Source organism: Etheostoma cragini, chromosome 22, assembly GCF_013103735.1.
Source record: "Etheostoma cragini isolate CJK2018 chromosome 22, CSU_Ecrag_1.0, whole genome shotgun sequence".
NCBI classification, from domain to species: Eukaryota; Metazoa; Chordata; class Actinopteri; order Perciformes; family Percidae; genus Etheostoma; species Etheostoma cragini.
This window is the reverse complement of record NC_048428.1, coordinates 257,526-279,023: the sequence shown is the minus strand read 5'-3', so window position 1 is coordinate 279,023 and position 21,498 is coordinate 257,526. Positions and strand designations below refer to the sequence as shown.

The window sequence follows — 21,498 nt, the reverse complement described above, 5'->3', positions numbered from 1 at the left end:
GCAGTTCTGAAGGCAAAAGGGGGTCCAACCCGTTACTAGCATGGGGTACCTAATAAAGTGGCCGCTGAGTGTATATGTATATATATATATGTATGTGTGTGTGTGTGTATATATATATATGTGTGTGTGTATATGTATGTGTATATAAATGTGTGTGTGTGTGTGTGTGTGTGTATGTATATATGTATGTATGTATGTGTATATATATATATATATAATATATATATGTTTATTCTTAAAGGTCTACTAAGGACTACAATAAATGGCTCCAAACCTTTCACCGTGTGTGTGTGTGGGTACTGTCTATATAGTGTATATACTATATATGTGTTTATTCTTAAAGGTCTACTAAGGACTACAATAAATGGCTCCAAACCTTTCACCGTGTGTGTGTGTGTGGGTACTGTCTATATACTGTATATACTATATATATGTTTTTTCTTAAAGCTCTACTGAGGACTACAATAAATGGCTCCAAACCTTTGCTCCCAAGTCCGAGGGTATTGTACTGTACAGTTGGGCTTACAAGTAAGTCCCTTGAATGTTTATTTCTTTTCCTTAAACTAAATTGTTTCAGCTGGAATCTGTTGATAGTAATTCATAATGTGAAACCAAGTGTTTCCTAGTCAGATTTTAATGAAATATCAATCATATCACATTTATCCTTTGCTAGGAAAGCAAAACGTTCTGAGACGGTCAACAACTTCTCTAAGGTGTTGCAGCATGTGCCCGCCGATCTCCTGAAGTAAGTCAAATCTCTGTAGAATAAAAACACTCATGAAGGTTAGTGCGTAGAGTAAAAATATTTTCTTGTCTTTTTTTTTTTTTTTTTTCATTTCTAGGAGAGCTTTCCTGAAGATGTGCAACAGTCCCGAGGCCTTTCTGTCCTTGCGCTCCCACTTCATCAGCTCTCATGCCTTGCTGTGTGTTAGCCACTGGGTTCTGGGCATCGGGGACCGCCATCTCTCCAACTTCATGATCAACATGGACACAGGAGGCATGGTCGGCATTGACTTTGGTCATGCGTTCGGTTCCGCCACACAGGTTGGTCACGCGTCTTTCACTCAGCCACTGATAGAGTACTCAGGTCCGACTCAAGTCAGTATTCCCTGGACTCAACGTGGACTCGCACACTGATGACTTGGAGTTGAATTTTATGAAATCGGGTTTGAGCATTTATAAAATTGGACTCAGAAGTTAGTTCTACGTGTTAATAGGCATTGATGAAGTACTTCAGTCCTGAGTCGCCATTGTGTGGACTTGGGACTCAAGTGGGACTCGATGTTAGGTAATGGTAACTTGAGTCAGATTCGCTTCTTTTGGGGGGGACTTGGACTTGGCATAGGACTCGAACACTGGGGACTCGAGACTTGACTTGGACTCGACAGTTGGTGACCCGATCTATATCCTTGACGTTACGGCCTGCTCATAAGAGAGAGACATCATGGCTTTCAAATGAGCAAAGTGGCAGTTGGACAAGGCCTACAGAGACTTCAGATACAGTATTAGGGGACCACTCAAGTCTATTTAAAAGAGACTTCAGATACAGTATTAGGGGACCACTAAGGTCTATATAAAAGAGACTTCAGATACAGTATTAGGGACCACTAAGGTCTATATAAAGAGACTTCAGATACAGTATTTGGGGACCACTAAGGTCTATATAAAAGAGATATCAAATACAGTATTAGGGGACCACTAAGGTCTATATAAAAGAGACATCAGATACAGTATTAGGGACCACTAAGGTCTATATAAAAGAGACATCAGATACAGTATTAGGGGACCACTAAGGTCTATATAAAAGAGACATCAGATACAGTATTAGGGGAACACTAAGGTCTATATAAAAGAGACATCAGATACAGTATTAGGGGAACACTAAGGTCTATATAAAAGAGACTTCAGATACAGTATTAGGGGAACACTAAGGTCTATATAAAAGAGACATCAGATACAGTATTAGGGGAACACTAAGGTCTATATAAAAGGCGGATGTGGATGGTCTGGCAAAGTGGTACCGCTAGCATCATGGATCGAAATGTAACCTAGATAACTGGTTCCGCCATGTGGTTTCTGAGGTGCAAATGTGTCCAGCTGTAGAAATGTGAACCACACCCAAACGTCTGTTGTAATCCTGGGTTTCCTTCACAGTTCCTCCCTGTGCCGGAGCTCATGCCTTTCCGGCTGACCCAACAGTTTGTGAATCTTATGCAACCCTTGAAGGAGTCGGGATTGATCCAGAGCATCATGGTCCACTCCCTCCGAGCCTACAGTGCCGAGCCAGACCTTTTGCTAAACACCATGGATGTGTTCGTCAAGGAGCCCTCTCTGGACTGGAAGGTACCCAATCAGGGGCGGAGCGGGGGGGGTGGATTCTGGGGCTCCAGCCCCCAACGTTTTCTGAAAAGATTCTTTTAAGGCGGAGATCTTCCCCTTGGGGGTCCTCAGAATTACTGCATGGGGGCAACCAAATAATTGTTAATATTTTGAAAGTTATTTAAACAATGAGTCCAACATATTATTAGCAAATATATGACTCAGCCTATTTGTGAGGAAGAAAACACATTGATGAAAAGCTACATGGCTATAGGTAAGGTAGCAGTGACGGATCTACAAAATGTTACAGTGGGTGGCAAAGGGGTAGCAAGAGATGTTTGCAGGATGGCAGGGGAGGGCGGTATATAGGAACACCCCCCCCCCCACACACACACACACATATGTAAACGCACTGCTATTCCCTTCGACGCCCCGCAACACCCTCCTACGCCCTGACTGCTACAACTATTATTTCTACTCATAGTTCCATTATCTTTATTGTTACTGTAAATTATAGAGCTTTCTATACCTGCTACATCTGTAAATTATAGAGCGGTCTAGACCTGCTCTATCTGTAAATTATAGAGCGGTCTAGACCTGCTCTATCTGTAAACTATAGAGCGGCCTGGACCTGCTCTATCTGTAAATTATAGAGAGGTCTAGACCTGCTCTATCTGTAAACTATAGAGTGGTCTAGACCTGCTCTATCTGTAAATTATAGAGAGGTCTAGACCTACTCTATCTGTAAATTATAGAGAGGTCTAGACCTGCTCTATCTGTAAATTATAGAGTGGTCTAGACCTGCTCTATCTGTAAATTATAGAGCGGTCTAGACCTGCTCTATCTGTAAATTATAGAGAGGTCTAGACCTGCTACATCTGTAAATTATAGAGTGGTCTAGACCTTCTACATCTGTAAATTATAGAGCGGTCTAGACCTGCTCTATCTGTAAATTATAGAGTTTTGTAGATGGATATATCATTTCTTCAAATATGAATGTGGATGACGATAGTGACAGTGAGATGCATTTCTAGGGATGAAATGGCGAAAACACCTTTTATTTCTCTGATTCACGCTGGGCGCTCCCTCTCTTCAGGCTCGACCATACCGGGCTGTCGGGGGGTCGTTGAGGCTCCATCTAAAACTCTTTGTAACATAAAAGTTAAATGGATTATGGATCATTTTATTTCTATAGTTTAAGGCTGACTTTACCAGCTGACTTCTCTATTGGCTGTTGACAGGTGACGTCCTTTACGTTCTAAAACCAGCGACAAAGACCACAACTTTGTCACATTTCCCCTAAGTCTCTCTGAGTGGACCGGCAAATCAATGGAGCAAAAGTTCCTGTTATTGAGCATTCAAGTGTGTTATTGAGAAAATCTTACCATTAATTGTTTGACCTTTTCAAAAAAGGTTTCAAGATTAGGAATACTATTCACGCCAAATACCTTCCTTATTTCTGCACCTTTTGAGCTTAAAATAAGTCATCCTCAACATTAGTTGTGTTCTGATGAAAAAATGGAAACTGATTTTTTTCCTGTTTGTCCTAAATGATATGCAGATTTTTCGACGTTCTATTATCAAATGGCTTTGAAAACTAGTGCATCAAGTCCCGAATGCAGCGTCTAGGTTAGGGCTGAGTCCGCCTGGCTCCGCCCCCGTAACGGATCACTTCTAATGATCTTAGTGTGTCACAGACAGGATATATGTATGGTGGGAATCGGATTTCTCTTTCGAGTTTTTGTAATATGTGATAGTAGCTTTAACTTAAGAACTTTTTCTCATACAGTTATTGGTAGATAAACTGATTTCTTACACAGAACTTTGAGCTGAAACAGCTGAAGAAAGGAGGCACATGGACGGACAACGTCAACACCAAAGAAATCAGCTGGTATCCCCTGCAGAAGGTCAACTTTGCCCGAAGAAAACTGGAAGGAGCCAATCCAGCTGCTATCACCAGGTAACCATCCAGTCCGCACCTGGCAGGCACACGTTGTTCATATGGCCATTATGGGGGAAATATTGCTTCAAGTGTATGATTTACTGGTGTTACGGGGGGGCTGTCTTGGGAAAGCCCTAAAACTGACTTAACGACTAGTGCTGTCAAACCATTCAAATATTTAAACCGGATTAATCCCACCTTATTTATTTTTTCTAAATGGCCGTCATTTCTTTTTGTCCCATTATTATTTTTTGTGAATATAGCCTAATGTATTCAAGACACCCCCCCCCCCCCCCCCCCCAGCATATAGCCTACTGTAGTGTTCAGGACACACACACACACACACACACACACCCCCACATGAACATGTACATTGTACATATACACAGAAGAAGTACATACATAGAGAGATAGTAGATACATAGAAGCCCAGGTACTGAGATTAAAGTCAGAACTCAAATAAAAGTTCACTCGTGCGTAGAATTCAATATGACAAAATAAATCTAAAATCAGAACTACCTCTGTGACACATGTTCAACTCTATTGTAGTTCTGATTCGGCTCCTTTTCTTTTATAATGTCATTATTCTATTTCCCATTATCTCAGTTCTGTTTCAGAGGCTGTTTGTTTAAAACAACAGCTTTCAGTTTCTGTTGAAAAAGGCATGACTGAATTGGACTTGTGCGTGATGAGATGTTGCCTGTGTGTGTCAGTGAGGAGCTGGCGCTGGGCTTCGAGAAGGACCCCGCCTTCCCGGGGCTGCAGGCGGTGGCGCTGGGGTCCGAGGAGCACAACATCCGGGCTAGGCTCCCAGCTGCAGGACTGCCGGTGGAGAAGCAGGTGGACTGCCTGCTGGACCAAGCCATGGACCCCAACGTGCTGGGCAGAGTTTGGGTGGGCTGGGAACCATGGATGTGATTCTCTGACTTGTGAGTGATAGTAGTGTTGTGGTAGGTAACAGCCATGGGTCAGATCTACGGTCTACAATGTGGAGGAAAGGCATTGTTTAATGGTCCTAAAAAAGATCCCTCTAATGTCAAAGATGTCCCCCACTTAAAAACAAGAAATCTAAGTCCGGAATGGGATGGTCTTTGGGAATGGTACCAAACATAATTATGTTCCAAGCACTTCAACTCTTATCTGATCAGAACCAATCATTAGCATTGATTATTAATGTCTTGTAACTTCAAAATAAAACTAATGGAAAGGTGCTCGATCACTTTACTGTAGTCTTTTACTGTATTTGCAACGGAAAAATATCGCAATCTTTCCCAAATGAGTTATTAACTCCACCAAGGAGGTTATGTTTCTGGCTCCGGTCCGGTTTTCATGGGACCTGGTGGAGGGGTGTAGCCTGGGCCCATTCAGGGGAAAAAACAAAAAAACATTCAATTCTGGAGATATTCCAAGTCACAAGACAGATATCATTTTTACTTTTTATTCTCTTTTATTAACATTGCGAGATAGGCACCACATGAATTGTGCTGCATTCATGTGGTGTCAGAATAATTATGGAATAGATTTTCTGACTGGGAAAAATGAACGTATATGACCCCCCCCCCCCCCCCCCCAACACTGCGAGATAAGGCGTACCTTGGCAGAGGTCTGAGTACCCTCCTAGTTTCATGATGTGAAATAAAATACTGCTTGACTTCAGCAGCCAGCGGAAGGGGGGGGGGGGGTAGATTAATAATAATAATAAAGATAGTTATAATAATGTATACTTTATTAATCCCACAAGAGGAAATTACAATTTACACTCTGTTGTTATTACACACATTACACACACATGCTCAGTACCTATACATGCACTAATGGAGAGATGTCGGGGGGGGGGGGGGGGGGGTTGGATGGTTTAATGATGACAGTGTGCCACTTCTCTTTAGAAGATATCATTTTTCCAGTGTTATCCAGAGATAACCTCAATCCAGAGACATCCACCAAAAATGTCCCTTTCAGTATAAAACTATTAAAAAATCCGTTATTCTGTCCTTCCAGAAAAATCCAGACGTTTTTTGTGATTGTTGCAAAAATCCTTGATTATGCGCCACGTGTTCTTAAAAAAACTGCGATGGAATATTCGGGATGTTTATGTAATTTTATGCAATGAAATTGCGGGAACTTGCACAAACTGCTGTTTGATGAAAAAGAAACTGTGTTTGTCTTGTCATAATTACATCCCTTCATAACGTTCCCATGGCAACAGGGGAAAATGGCTGCCCTGGTGTGAAGTAAACACAACATCTTTCAACTTTCTGCTAAGATATTTGGGACTTAGAGCAACGGAAGGCGGCGATTATGACTTCATTCAAGCCCTGAATTATTTGGCATGGAAATCTGCAATTTTGCGAATTTATGTGGCAAAAAATGCTTGCTATAATTTATGAGTCCTCACTAAAGTAATATGATCATTCAGATTTTTTTTTTTTTTTTTAATATTCATTTATCGGCCATTAGAAATGCCGGGACCGCTAGTTTGGGAGATGCCTAATATCGGCCAAAATCAGCGGCCGGCACGTATCTGGGCGGCCTGACGGAGCCATGGCACCGGCAGCTCAGAGAAGAACAAGGCGGCTGGCCTAGGCGCCGGTCACACCGCTTACCGAAGTACGGGTACCGGCACTCACACACTTCTATGAAGGTGTTTGGCACAAACACACACTTACCATTTGGCCCGCAGTCTAACGTGGGGCAGAGGTCTCTTTCACCCCTCAGCTCTGTGTCACTCTTAATTAAAATGGTATACTTTCCCCGTGTTCCACAGTGGCCGTTATAGAGGAAGGGTTTAAGAGATGCACTAGTGGAGTCTGCAGAGTTGCCCTCATCATCATCATCATCATCATCATCATCACCATGTGGTCCTTCCACGGCATTGGTGGAATCGTGACTTTTAAATTTAAAGGCATGCACCGCTGTATATGTCTTACTCACGCTTTCCTCACAGTTCTCCAGGATCTTTACTACATCTGAACAGGATTCAACCTTCCTAGGTATGCACTTTGTAATCTGATCTTTAACGGCTCCAGTCTGGCTGTGATCCCCCGTCACCTGTTTGGCTACCGCCACGGTCACTCTCCCTTTCTGGACCTCAGTAAACCCTGACAGATGATGCTTGCGTAGTTGTGGTACGTCAATCTGTGCGTTTTGGGTTGTAAAAGCAACAACCAGCCAGTCGTACCTGTAGTATGTTTCGGACAGAAAGGCCCGGACAGCGTGGGCTATTTCTTGGTGTTTTTTGGTTACATCAATGCGCTCAAAAATGTCCCTTTCTATGTAAGCTTCACTGTCAGATAAGCATCTCTGGTGCGATTGGAACAAAGCGGAGGCAGATAGGGAGGCGATCTCATTGGCCCTGGCATTTGTGTTTATGCCTTTGAATGCGTTGTACTTTTCAATAAGTGTATTGCCTTTACACATAATTTCATTCAAGTACAAAAACTGCGCTTCAATGTCTTTTTCATGACATCCTAATCTGTCAGCCAGTAGGTCTCCGAGGTTGGGTGTTACAGATCCTGGTTCAGCTGTCAGGTATCGGTGCAAGACCAAAGTGCTGTCCACATGCTGCCTGTAACTTTGGAAGAAATCCTGTTTTGCGTGAGTAGTCCCTAGCTGGGTGTATTCCTGCCAGGCTTTCTCTATGTGGTTCACTGGAACCTGGTAGGCCCCCGCTGCCCAGGCATCCCACTTCATTTCTGCACGGAAGTTGTCAAGCTTAACGTTAAGAGCTTTAAATTCAGGTTGGATAGCGTCATCTTGTGGCAATAGCAGCAGCATGGTTTTGATCAGTGCACCTAAGGGTGTGCCAACCCCCGGGATCTGCTCCACAGTGTTAACAAGCGACTCTCCAAGTCCACTATAATTATCCCTAAACCAACTACCAAGCCTTTGTTTGACATCCTTGAATTTACTTAGTCCAGTTGGTTGTCCCTCGTCGAGGGACTTGCCGGGGGGAACGCTTGAGACACGGAGGCAGGAGGTCAGCAGCAGGAGGAACAATAGGCCTGGAGTCCACATGACTGGCAACACACACACACACACACAATAAGATCACTTTGGTACTCACAGTGGAATAGTTTTAAGCCTCTAAACACCCTTACAGGGGATTTCTGTCTGATTAGACCTACGCCAACCTAGGAGCCTCAGAAGGATCTCAGTCAGTCCGGGGATGAGGTCCAACCCGCCAGAATAACTGAAAACGCCTGTGTGGGGGTCCACAGTAAGACAGGAAGTGGTGGATACCTGTCTATGTGCCCTAACGTCTGTAACTGGTTGCGAGCCATGAATAGGATTATGTGAATTTGGGAACTTCTTCCACCATAAAGTTATAAAACCTATACTCAGGGGGGTTCGAGACCCTTAGGAGGTCCTCAGAGTCACTGCAAGGGGGCCAACAAGGTATTGATTAATCAAAAAAAAAAAATCTGAATGTTCAAATATGTCTAAATAAACATAAACATGAGTATCTCATGAAATCGTTCTATTTGGGGTTTGATTATTAATGTCCACATTGATGCTTCCTGGCCTATAAGTAGACACAGTGCTACATGGATTGTTTAACATTAAAAACATGAGGTATACATGCATAAAAATGTCAATAATTATTGTTTGAATTGCTTAGTATTGTATACACGATACACGTTATTGTCCCTAAAGACGACCTAGTATGTTACGTGGTAGGGGGTCCCTGCTCCATCTCTCTTTCAGTTTACGGGTCCTTGGCCTAAAAAACATGAAGACCCCCGCCCTGATCTACCAAACTAACCTATAGAACTGCCAAAGAATTTACAGCAATGGAGGGAGGGACTTCTGCACCGATATCTAAGTAAGATCGATCCCTTTTGTTCTTGCATTGTCTTTCTCCAACCAGGAAACGCTGCCCATAGTCGTCAGAATTAGTCATATTTACAATTAAATCCAATATGCATTCCAAAACAAGTTCTGTTCTATTACCAATAGCCTAACCCATAGACATCAATAACCCTCAATATTTTAATATTAGACATGAAATGTGTCAACAGAGACAGCAGACCTGGGTGGAGGCTTGGAGAGCTCAACGAATGCTCCGGAGGCTGAAGGCTCGGTGCAGCCCGGGGTCCTGGTACTGGTCCTGGTACTGGTCCTGGGAATGAGTTAGGAGAAACCTGACCAGCTTTATAAAACGCTGACCAGGCCCGCCTCCCTGAAAGTCAGGCCACTTTTCATCCATATTTGGCCTGATAGAGTTGGAGGGGGGGAAATAGGTGAGCTGAGCCTCGTGGTTGGTTGGTTATAATATGGTGGGGGGGGGATAATGTGTCTGAATTCAAATCTAAAAACAACACCTACTTTAAGGCACCAAATTATGTCTAATTGTCTAACAGGATTAATGAAAACTAGCATTCTTTAACTATGGAAGCATTATGTAATAACAGCAGCAGGTTTGATGGTTCTACTAACGTTAAATAGAGTCAGGTTTGGACAGACGGAAGACAAGAAAACTTCCTTCCTGGCACAAAACCCAAGGGCACGATTTGGGAATTGAACCTGAGCTGCTGTTGCATACTTTACAAATGTGTATGATGTCGCACTGTGTTTGCTGTTGGGGGAATTACTAGAATTGTTGGGACTTTATAAATTATAGAGTGGTCTAGACCTGCTCTATCTGTAAATTATAGAGTGGTCTAGACCTGCTCTATCTGTAAACTATAGAGTGGTCTAGACCTGCTCTATCTGTAAATTATAGAGTGGTCTAGACCTGCTCTATCTGTAAATTATAGAGTGGTCTAGACCTGCTCTATCTGTAAATTATAGAGTGGTCTAGACCTGCTCTATCTGTAAATTATAGAGTGGTCTAGACCTGCTCTATCTGTAAATTATAGAGTGGTCTAGACCTGCTCTATCTGTAAATTATAGAGTGGTCTAGACCTGCTCTATCTGTAAATTATAGAGTGGTCTAGACCTGCTCTATCTGTAAATTATAGAGCGGTCTAGACCTGCTCTATCTGTAAATTATAGAGTGGTCTAGACCTGCTCTATCTGTAAATTATAGAGCGGCCTGGACCTGGTCTATCTGTAAATTATAGAGCGGTCTGGACCTGGTCTATCTGCATGGTCCACCTCGGACCCCTTCACCTCATGGATATTTAAGTATGATTTAAAAATAGATATAGATAGATAGATAGAGATAGATATAGATAGATAGATAGATAGATAGATCTATAGATAGCAGTAATCCCTCTAGGCCTATTAAATGAACTCCTGGGGCGTTTTAGGGCTTTTAGAAATATAAAACAGTTATGAAAGTTGAGCAATAAAAGCAGAACTGGTTCCTTTGACCTGAGGTGTGAACCTGGTTGGTGGAGACCAGGAAACCGCGGCTACACGGCTTCACAAAAGCAGAACTGATGAAGCACGTACTGGTTCCCCAAATGCATCTGCAACGTGTTCCTAAAACCCAGCAAAGCTCTGCTGAGGAGTTTCTACAATTTGTTGACAGATTTTGTAATATCGTTATAATTCCCTGTGAAACATGCAGACAAAGAAGAAGAATCCGGGTGCTGTCCAAAGTCCCTTTATATAATATCTTTAGGGCCAGTTGTAATTCATCTGTAAATCAACAAATAGATCCCACCTTACAACTAAACATAGGGCTGAAAAAACTGTTATTTTCATAATCAATGAGTCAATTATAATCTAAAGGGGATGTCAGTATTGGTTTGTGTAACCAAGAGCCCGAAACCTAAAGATCTGTCATTTACAGTAACATGTAGACCACCAGAACCAGCACGCTGTCATGTTTTAGAAGCTGGGCCCATCAAGGGTTAAACAGTTATTAAAACAAGCAAGCGAGTCAAATGTGCCAAGAGAACACTAATCATGTGTTTGATTCGACTTTATTTTTACTTCTCTGTACTTGGCATTTATGAGCTGCTAATGTGTGGTTTATATTAAGACTATATAAGATCATATTGCATATCCCGCTAGCCTGGAGCCATCATCTTCATCACCTGCTCTGTGCTGCTGACGTATAGCGGTTTCAACATTCACGTTTTCTATGACATGGTTGTGCAAATGATCAAATGTGCAATCTTCAACTGACTCCTGATTTCACAGGAAAAGTGCTAAACGGCTTCTTAACAAAGAAGACGACAAACATCAGTTAATCCATTTTTAATAGATAATACAATCAAAAACAGGGAAACGAGAGTTGAATTAAAGGACAACGGTCAATAACTCAAGATTTAAGTAATGCTATCAAACACGGTGTCGCTGTCATTTCCCTCCTTTGTGCACCAAGATGGCACTGGCCCCACCCGAACGGAACACCCTTTAGTGTTTCTGATGCTGCATTACCGGGACGGGGTCAGTCGTCGTGTGTTCACAGTGTATATCTCACAATTATTCAAGTAAAAGGCAGACGTCCTTTGGCATGCATGATTTTATTCCCCTGAAATGAACACTGGTAATATCAATATGCATATTATTCCATTGTCTTTTATTGTCACTTGCTTAGTTCTAAGTAATAGAAGTTCCTTCCAATTGTCTCGATGGAGCGCCACGGCTGTTGCATAGGACATTGATCACCATGTAATAACAGTGTTAAGGGACACATGCCATTTTCCACAAAGAATGGGGACAATGTGTCATAGTTACAAAGAAATCTGGAAAATGACCCAAACCCGAGGCTTATTATCATAGTTTTTGGTCACTGTCCATGTTGTGTGACTGAGGATGGAGATTTTTTATTCGTGACCAAGTGTTATTTTAGAACCGAAAAAAAATAACATGAATTTGAACATACGCCTTTTTTAATAAAAATAATTCCAACTTAGTAATCACTTTCTTAGAAATGAAAAGAAAAAACAAATCACATTACATTTGTACTTACAACAATTACAAAAAACAAGAAATCAAGTAAAATATGTAACAACCCCACTGCAAAAAGTGTCGGGGAGAAAAGAAGGTCGGACCTGGCTTTTAGAAAGACTCGCTGCTGAGGCCCCTTCACGTACCAGCCTCATCTGCATATTTAGCATCGTGTTGAATACTGCATGAATAAAACTCGGAATCAAGGCTATAGGGAAAACACTAAGTGGGTACCAATATTTCATTTTAGCAGATCAATTTCACTTTTGACCTCACATGGCTAACGTCAGTCTCTTGTGACTAACTAAGGGAAAATGTTAAGCTCAAGTGTATTTTATATATTTTAAGGTCTCTGGGTTAAGGCGCAGAAAAGCTATCTTTTACTATCTTTTTCTAGTATTAGAAGACACTTGTACAATAAATACGGGAACAAACGAGAAGTACCTTTTTAGTTTTGAAAAAGTGTGTAGTGCATCCACTCTCTACATAGACACTCTTGTGTTATAGGTTTATATTTAAAGACTTGAACTGTAATTCATTAAAAGGCTGAAATCTACCAAAGTGCATGATGCCAACGTCATGGTCCATTACCTCCGTTGGTTCTTTCCACGTTAGTTTCAGACTAACGCCATTATGTTAGGCCTTCGTTAGTCTTTTCCTGCTGTAAATAACCTCGAGTTATTTTTAGCGGAGAGGGTTAAGGTTAAAGAAAATAGCAACATAGCTTCATTCAACTTCAGATTAAAAAGGCATCAAATAAAAATTGCATAAGGAGTTGATAAATCTGACATCTTGTTGTACAAAAGACGTCCTCATCATTGGATTTGTGATGGCCAACAGAGCCCAGCTGGTTCATTACATGCAACACTTTATCTTCTAAAACTAGAGCAGGAAACCAACTCTTAATGTACCCACAGCTACTTTTCCATTTCCATTAAAGCAGATCTTTTGGGTTTTATTAAATTCATTTTCTAATTTCAGAGCTGTACATCCGGAGTATGGTCAGGTTTCCATCATTATTACTTGCCCTTTGAAAAAGTGATGGATGTCCACTAGTTCAGACCAAGCTTCTAGCTGAACAAGAGCTTTTAATAGGTTAGCACTAGTTTTACTTCATGTTTCGAACGTTCTTCATCCCTGACTGAACCAAAATTCTGTCCTTCCAGAAAAATGGGTCGTTTTTTGTGATTGTTGCAGAAATCTTTGATTACGTGCCACGTTTTCCTAACAAATGCAATGGAATATGTGGGATATTGATGCACTTTAATTCAATGAAATTGTGGGAACTTGCACAAACTGTAGTTTGATGACAAAGAGTGTCTCTTCACGTTATCACGTCACTTAAAAACTTTCCCATGGCAATAGGGGAAAATAAATGCAACATTTTTCATTTTAAAAAGATCTTTTGTGACTTTTTTTTGCAACAAAAATGCAGGGATTGTTAAATCATGCAAGCCCTGCATTATTTTGTGCGGAAATCTTCAATTTATGCGGCTACAGTGCAGCGTATTTGAAAAAATGCGGACTTTGGCTTATGATGCATTGAATTATGTGATCGCATAATCACGTTTTTCTGGAGAGACTGAAGCTTGGGATGCAAGCTTTATTTTTGGCCTAATGTTCAATTGTGTAGTCACTGCACAACATTTACATTGCTGTTGTTTTTAATGTGGTAACTAAGGCAACACATGCCCTAGTACATCCTTAGTGTGGTCTTTGAAAAATCCCGCAAAGAGCAGAAACTTGTAATATTCCCCTATTGAGGACAGAATGAGCAAATATTAACTAGGTTTTGTCACATCAATGTTTTCCTTTATACTTGTTAGCTTAAATTAGGAGTTGTGGGATAACATGAACACCAGTTAGCGTGGTTTAGCTAAGTAGCTGACATGGACATGTCGTCATAAAAGTGCCAAATGATTCCATGCAGTTAGTAATCGCTGTCACAGACTTTAGGTTGGCTGGGAAATGACCAATATCCCAACTATCCCCACAATAAAGTAACATCTTTGTGGCTTGGGTGTGCATATAGACTGAAGGCATGACTCCATCCCAGAAGTTAGTGTCATAACTGTTAGTCACACCTTGGGTCTCCACCCATTTATGAACTGCATGAGTTTCTTTACCTGCAGTTTGCTTAGCTTGAAGTCCTCTGACAAAATCTCCTCTGTGAGCTGCAGGAGTAAATTCCCGTCGATCTTCTCAGACACAAAAAGAGATCCGATGTCATCTGGCAGGCCAATAAACCTTAGAGATTTGGACACCTCTTCAACAGAAAGGCCGGCCAGACTGGACGGGGGCTGCCACTGTGCAGTGGGACCGTTAGGAGGTAATGACTTCGTCGTCTCTTTTGTGCCCTGCTCATGCCGAAGACGGGAGCAGTGGGAAGTTTCCTGCTCACTGCCACAGCCTGATCCTGATAGGGAATCTGGGCCCTTCTTTAGGGCACTGGGTTTGGGTGTTCTCGGTGGTAAGATGGGGCAAGAGAGGCTCTGCTTAGTGTTAGATTCTTCCAGGGGCTTGTCTCTGTACATTTCTGAATTGTAACTTGAAGATTTGGTGCAGAACTGGTTCAGAGACGACCTCAGGTCCTGACTGCTGTGTCCGTGCTCTCGGCCGTCAAGGTCCACGAGGCCGGATGTGCAGGTTTTTGGGGTGCCCGGGGATCTTTTTCGGGGGTAACTGTAGTAACTTCGACAGCTGGCTGGTAGAAATTCCTCCGTGCCGTGCGATTCTCCACCGCTGAAGTTGTTTGGCCAAGACAGCCTGGAGGACATCCGGTCCGCTGGCGGGCTACCACTGGGCAAGGCAGCATTGGGCTCAGTGCTGGCCGAGCGACTCCAGGTACAGGGGTAGCACACGGGGCTTTGCTCTTGTGGGTCAGCCGCCTCTTGCTCAGATGCTCCACTACTGATGGAAAAATAGGAAATGTAGACCTCATCATATGATTGAAATATTTAACATATTAAACAAAAACTTGACTTTTATAGCTGTTACCAAATGGGGTTGATAAGAGTATAGAATCTGTAATGGACACAGTGAAATATAAGGAAGACTAATTTCACAGATCTAGGTGGATTTCACGGGTAGGTTGGACAAAATACAAAACGGCTTTCTAGAAATTGGAAATGTATAAATGAGCATTTAAAACTATAAATTGAAAAGACAACTGTCTGGATTTATAACACCACACTTTCGTTAAAGCACATGTAGTCTTCTTATTTTAACTGGGGTCAAGTGAGTGCTAGGAAATGGTGCCAAGTCTTACATGTTGTGGAGACCAGAGGAATAATAGGAGAGGGTTGGACTCGGAGACCGAGTCCCTTGCTGCCGTGGCTTGGACAGGATGGGGACTGATGGCATCTGCTTCAAACTTCGTGGAGGAATCGGTGGGGCGTTCAAAAGACGGCATTCTTCCTTCACCTAGAAAGGTAACGAGCTGACTTGTAAAACTTAAGGTGTGACACCGCTTAAAGTTATAATCCTCAAGATTTTATTGTGAAGCAGTTTTGTGAAAAAATGCATAAATGTCAGACTGACATGCAAAATGCATTCTTTAAAAGAAAAACTCATTGTCTCTAGAAGTGTGTTATTCAGCTTTCATCGACAGTCCTTTCCACCACTGTTTTTGTCAGACGATCATTTTACTGTTTCAACATTAAACTGTTGATGAAGAGAAGAGGCAACAGGCTGCACACCTCCAACGCAGCTAGTTCACCAAATGGGTCTATCTGTGTGGAAAACCAAACTAAAATCACGGTTACAATAATTATTTCATGACTCTTTACTTAAGAATATTTTGGGGGGCATTTTTAGGCCTTTATTGACAGGAGAGCTGCAGGCTGGATTCTAACCCTGCTGCCCGGGCCCTCTGTGTCGAGGAGTGAACATCTGGGTCTGGGCGCCCGCTCTACCAACTGGGCTTCCCGGGCGCCCCCTTCAATGACTCTTGATTAAAACAAGCAACTTTGTTTGGTTGCACTGTAATCTTATGCCCCAGTTGTCTGTGTTATTTTTCTGACGAAGAAGCTGTAGTTTTAAACCGCACTTGCCGTTACCCCAGTAACCACGGGTGTCACCAAATCAACAAAGACTGAAATCTTAAGGATTACAATTTAAATCATAACAGATTATACTCACAGCTTCAGACTTGGGTGGAACTGGTGGTGGAGTAAGAGACGCATCTGAACTGGGTGTTGCGCCAAGAGGACAAGTGACCGGGTAGGGCAGGGCTGCTGCTGTACCACAGCCTCGAATCCCCTCACTTATAGAAGGTTTTGGGATCTGACCTCTCAAGTGATCCAACCACAGCTCCTCATAGGGAACGTCCAACTTGTTGAGGGACGATTTTTGGTTTGTGCTATCCATGGGTTCGGGGGGAAAGTGTTCACTTTCTCCCGGGTCTGTAGGGACGCTATCAGAAGGCAGAAGAGCCCAGTCTCCACACAGTGTCATACAGCCCTGCAAGTTGACCTCACTGTTGCCGTGCAGGTTGCTGCCATACACACACACAGATAGTCGGTGGAAGGACTGGGTGAGTTCATCCCGGGCATAAATCAAAGAGCTGGGAATCTGCATGTGGCTGGGACAACCGTTGGAGCCGCTGCTGCCTCCGCTGCTTCCACTGCAACTGCCATTCCCGCTGCTTTTCTTGGGACTCTTACCATCGTCGTTCCAGTCCGTCCGAACGTCGCGGACAGCACGCGAATAGTCGTCTATGTCAAACTGCTCCTGGCAGAAGGAGAACCAGCGATGTACCATAGTGTCTAGCCACAACTCCCCTTGCAGCAATTCTTCTGGAATAATAAATCTAGGCATGGCCATGTGGAAGGGGAAATGGATGGGGATGATTTTGTTGCTTCGTAGAACGCAGCACACAACCACCGTCTTCGTCTGAATGTTGACCAATTTGTAGCGATGACCCTCGCGGATGAGGTGCAGGTCGTGCTGGTTGCGGGGTGGACTGCAGGGTACCGTGACATTAACCGGGAGACGGGTTTTCTCCACAATGTTCCTGATGATGTGCTCGCCGTCCTGCATCTGTAGCTCCAGTGGACTGCAGGTGCTGAACCTGCCTTTGCACTGGAAAGGCAGGCTGATGCTCTCATTGGTGCGATGGTTCATGCAGATCAAGCAGGGCATCTTGCTTCGACCAATCCTACTGATGGAGTTCAGCTTCCCAATCTTCTTAAAAATGGTGTTCAATCTGGATTTTTCCTTGGAGGTCTTGGCATATAGGATCTCAGCCTGGCCCATCAGGGTCAGCTCATCACCGGTGCTTAGGGTAATGTTGTAAACTTCAGTATCTTCATTGCATTCTCCTGACGCCATCTGTAAAAAAAGATTACATATGGCCCAAGTACTGAAGAAGAGAGCTTTTCCACCTTGTTTTGTTTTTCCTTTTCAAATAAATCTCCGTCAGTAAACATGAGGTTGGTGCATTAACATTCGGTATAGAGTCCGGCATCGATTCAAACAAAGAACTGCTCTGTCATCTCCTTTGTGTGTCAGTAAATGTGAAAAAGAAGGTTTTGTATCACTAAATATTCAAAATGTCAGTGTGGTTGAAAGACTGTCATATTGTTAACGACCCAGGTCGAGAAGTGGGACAAACTATGTCATCGGTTGGAATTGTGGGTGCATCATCATAATAATAATAATAAAAAACAACACCGATTTTGTCTCCCTGTGCTTGAGAACATAAACGCATGGAAATGTCTCTCTTTCACAGCACCGCTGCTCTAACCCTTTCAGTGAAATGTTACGTACCTTAACGTTGAATGTAATTTCTTCCATGACGTATACCCTTTCAGGGAATGCTTTAGCCACCTCCTCCACGCTGTTGAAGTACTGCACAGGCTCCTTGACATCTCTGTCCTGCTCCAGCAGCTTAAACTGGCCTGAAGTAGGAAAAGACACAGCAATGCAACTGATGGGGTTAAGAATGGATTGTAATTGTCGGTGCAAATATCAATAAAAAGAAAGGTTTGGGATGAAGCGTCACATTGTTCAAAAAACCTTTCAACACTAATGCACCAAAACCCCTCTCAAAATATATTTTAGTATTTATTAAGGCACAGACGTCCACCTGGTTTGAACACCCGGTTGTCAGTTGTAGCACCTGATTTTTTCTTGGTTTTGATATATAAAAAGACACATCAACAAAAGACTGTCAAGAAAAGTCCAGAGCATCAAGCAATCATGATGTAGCTCACCTTCATAATGCACTGGGATCTCTATCTTGGGCCCAATGACATAGTGTCCTTCCTCCAGACTGTGAGCAGTAATAGTCGTCCACTGACGACAGGAATGAATCAAGAGGTAGTCATTGTCTCTGAGCCCTTCAACCAGCTGACCTGCAGGAATGAAAACAACAAGCAAAACACAAGACTGTATCTGACAATCCAGGAAATATTGTAATACTACAAGGTACAGTGGAAAATAAAATATCAGTTGTACATCACTAAATTTAACACTTTCAGAATAGTATACTCTCTGATGTTCTCTCTGCCCCTTTTGCAACATCCAAATCTTAACACTTAAACATCAGCTGTCATGCAAAATGTTGCATCATGACACTTGCAAATCCACATAAAATGAATAGTTAAAGGTTGTTGTTGAAATATAAAAAATGATATCTAAGACATAGATGACCTTAAGTTTTATCGAAGCTGTGATACATCTAGTCACTGTGTTTCAGCGTTTATTGTAGTAACTAGCCTAATAAGACATGCTGCTGTCTAGAATGTGGGTCAGGGCACCAAAAGGAATTTATACAGTCCGTAATTGGGACCAATTTTGAATCATTATCCCAAACAATAAAGCCAGTACCCTGAGAAATTCCATGATTCCTGTCAACTTTAACCACTTATGAGCCTCACAGGCTGCACCACTCAAGCCAAGGCCATGGAATACTCAACACTCTCAAATCCCTATCTTCCATAGACAATGACAAATACCTTAATCCACACCGCTCTAAAAAAGCACTACCATTTAAAAGCTTAATACATCAAGAGAATTTGGCATGGGAGGCCGACAAGAACATGACCGAAATGAGAAGATAATGAACAAATAATAGTTGATGGTTTCATTACCGCAATATTTCAAAGTACATACCATAATTTATATGTTATTACACAACTGGACAAAACATCTTTATTTAGCTACATCCATGGGCAAAACAGCTGTTGTAGAGGTAAATTACCTGATTCTATATATAAACAATTTTGCTCTACGTTTAGCTTAATGTAACTTTACAGTAGCATGTCGCAATGTCTTCCTTAAAGTTGTCTTTCACTGTACCCACAACAAGGCCAAATGTAATTTATCAGGATAACTAAACAATTAAGTTGATTCAACCTGCTACAATTTCTTATTGTAGCTCTGCCCTTCTTCTTTCTGAAAATTGCATCACGCTGCTCATGTTGCTTTAAGGTATAATGACATTTTCAAGTAGTTGCTGTGTTGCACAATTAACAGTCTTCTGATGCCTTGCTATATGTCCCTGGCATGCAGTATCTGGTTACAGTAAAAGTAGCTGGTTGTATTCTAATTTACTGCCTATATTTTCATGGTTAGCTACACAACGACAGCAGAGACGTTAGTAAAATAACACTGACTTCGCAAACGTACTAATTATACAAGGGCTAAGAGATAGTGATAGATAGCAACTTTCATCATTAGAAACTATTTTTTACGTAAACTCGACACTTTTGTTGAAAATTAATACGTTTCGCTGACAAAATTAACCGAAAAAAAATGTCTTACAGTTTAGCTAGTTAACTAATTATAGTTTGCCTTAGCTAGCGCCTAACTCGCTAGCACTGTGGCAGTTACGTTAGCAAAAGAAAACTTTGACAGCAAGTTACTAACCGTTGTCCAACTTGGCAATTTGAGGCAACCTATAAGCACTGATAAATTGATCTAATGGCAAAGACGTTGTGCTCCATGTAACCTCTTTTAAATTGTTGTACAACATTGTTCCGAGGTCCATTTTGCTAGCTTACAGTAGCAAGTTGGAGAGCTGGCTAGCAATGTGTAAACACGGTCATAAAAAGCTACACTACGCTAACCAACTGAGTGCTAAATCAACTAGCCATGAGCTAACGTAACAGCTTTATGTTCGGCACGTTTCCCTTGTCATTTGCCTAGCGTTACGTATCATTAAAGTCCGTGGTCTCATCATGTAGCAGAGACATGTTTGTTTAGAGTTAGCTTGCGACGGGTGCATCAGGGCAACTGAGTGGTGGTCTAACCGAATAACGGAAACACGGGTGTTATCCTTTTAAAATAAGAGCATTATAGAAGACACGAGCGTGAACACAAAACACGTTTCATACTTCCTTAGTGAAATATTATATTGCTTTTGAATATAAAATGTAAGATCATTGGCTGTTTACGGGCGTTAGTAGTTTTGTTACTGATGCTGACAACTAAAAGACAAGAAGGCAAATTCTCCAGTTTTAAGGATTGTTAATCATGATTCCAATCCATAAAATATATGTCAGCCCACATTATCCCTCTTTTAAGACTTCTAATATAAGGAAATTAATGTTTTTAAATTAATAAGCCTGTTATTTCCATTGGAGTCCAACACAAACACACACACACACACACATATTTGCATGTACCAACAATGACACTGTCATCACACTTCCTGATCTAGCTGGTACAAATCAGAAGGGCTTCCTTAATTTGGTCTATAGCTCAATGAACTCCTAACCAGCCACTATGTCTTTTGTGGACACTCTGCGCCAGTGGGACATGGCTGTAACTTGTGTGGAAAGACAGGATTTGTCACAGGCACTTAAGATTTTCCTGGCTATCCAAGAACCAAATTCCAAAATTAGTTTTGACATTGGCTGTCTCCATCTTCTTAACCAAGACCTGGATGCTGCTGAAAAGGTATGTCTGAAGTTGGTCAAATGCAAGCCTAAATATTTCACACCAATATCCAGTTTTAATTTCGGAATTACACTAATCACAAAGTAAAATCTTGTTCGGATGGACCTTATAAAGCTGAGATATGTTGCAGTCAGAGTGCAAGTCACTGAGAAAGAAGAAGTAGAGTTTACCATTTCTCTTTTCTTCAGGAGGAAGTTACTGTGTTTTCTGTTTCTCAGGCGTTTGATTGCAGCATACGCAAGGATGAACATTTGGCCGTTGCCTTCTTTCAAAGAGGAATGACGTTTTACAGGAAGAAGAGGCAAGACAGTCATCTCAATTCAATGGCCACATTCATTCTTTATATTTAAAGGTCCCATGTCATGGTGCTTTTTGGATGCTTTTATATAGACCTTAGTGGTCCCTAATAGTGTATCTGAAGTCTCTTTATATAGACCTTAGTGGTTCCTAATAGTGTATCTGAAGTCTCTTTTATATAGACCTTAGTG

The 21,498-nt window shown here is 41.9% G+C and overlaps 3 protein-coding genes and 1 long non-coding RNA gene across 5 annotated transcripts in view; 2 read left to right on the top strand and 2 right to left on the bottom strand.

The window, feature by feature from the left end:
• prkdc (protein kinase, DNA-activated, catalytic subunit) overlaps positions 1-5,458 on the top strand; it is a 43,770-nt gene extending 38,312 nt beyond the window's left edge. Inside the window, exons 69-74 of the mRNA XM_034862756.1 lie at positions 448-528; positions 674-745; positions 843-1,044; positions 2,155-2,343; positions 4,140-4,279; positions 4,975-5,458. Of these exons, the coding sequence (XP_034718647.1) occupies positions 448-528; positions 674-745; positions 843-1,044; positions 2,155-2,343; positions 4,140-4,279; positions 4,975-5,179 (889 nt within the window). The 3' untranslated portion in view covers positions 5,180-5,458. The remainder of the gene's footprint in view (positions 1-447; positions 529-673; positions 746-842; positions 1,045-2,154; positions 2,344-4,139; positions 4,280-4,974) is intronic.
• A 1,290-nt stretch (positions 5,459-6,748) lies between these two features.
• LOC117938235 lies at positions 6,749-8,275 on the bottom strand. Its single transcript, XM_034862755.1, has one exon. It carries the CDS (start codon positions 8,273-8,275, stop codon positions 6,749-6,751), a length of 1,527 nt encoding a protein of 508 aa, XP_034718646.1.
• A 5,713-nt stretch (positions 8,276-13,988) lies between these two features.
• Positions 13,989-20,364, bottom strand: garem (GRB2 associated, regulator of MAPK1). Of its 2 annotated transcripts, none has more exons than XM_034862746.1 (6): positions 19,979-20,364; positions 18,322-18,462; positions 17,876-18,006; positions 16,247-17,437; positions 15,375-15,529; positions 13,989-15,016 (listed from the first exon to the last, which is right to left on the bottom strand). In XM_034862746.1, the coding sequence occupies exons 1-6, from the start codon at positions 20,097-20,099 to the stop codon at positions 14,185-14,187; spliced, it is 2,571 nt and encodes an 856-aa protein (XP_034718637.1). In that variant the 5' UTR covers positions 20,100-20,364; the 3' UTR covers positions 13,989-14,184. The 2 variants fall into 2 exon arrangements, with proteins under 2 accessions (XP_034718637.1, XP_034718638.1); XM_034862747.1 differs by having other exon boundaries at positions 13,989-15,013.
• A 384-nt stretch (positions 20,365-20,748) lies between these two features.
• Positions 20,749-21,301, top strand: LOC117938229. The gene is made up of 2 exons (XR_004655356.1): positions 20,749-21,010; positions 21,229-21,301. It is a non-coding gene; the product is annotated as an uncharacterized LOC117938229 (long non-coding RNA).
• The last annotated feature ends 197 nt before the right edge of the window (positions 21,302-21,498 follow it).

Excerpts from the sequence above, each read along its gene's own strand:
- garem (XM_034862746.1), bottom strand. The coding sequence starts at position 20,099 with ATGGACCTCGGAACAATGTTGTACAACAATTTAAAAGAGGTTACATGG. Across the intron at positions 17,438-17,875 it reads AAATTACATTCAACGTTAAG|ATGGCGTCAGGAGAATGCAA; the intron begins GTACGTAACATT and ends CTTTTTTTACAG. Across the intron at positions 15,017-15,374 it reads TCCTCTGGTCTCCACAACAT|TAGTGGAGCATCTGAGCAAG; the intron begins GTAAGACTTGGC and ends TTTTTCCATCAG.
- LOC117938235 (XM_034862755.1), bottom strand. The coding sequence starts at position 8,275 with ATGTGGACTCCAGGCCTATTGTTCCTCCTGCTGCTGACCTCCTGCCTC.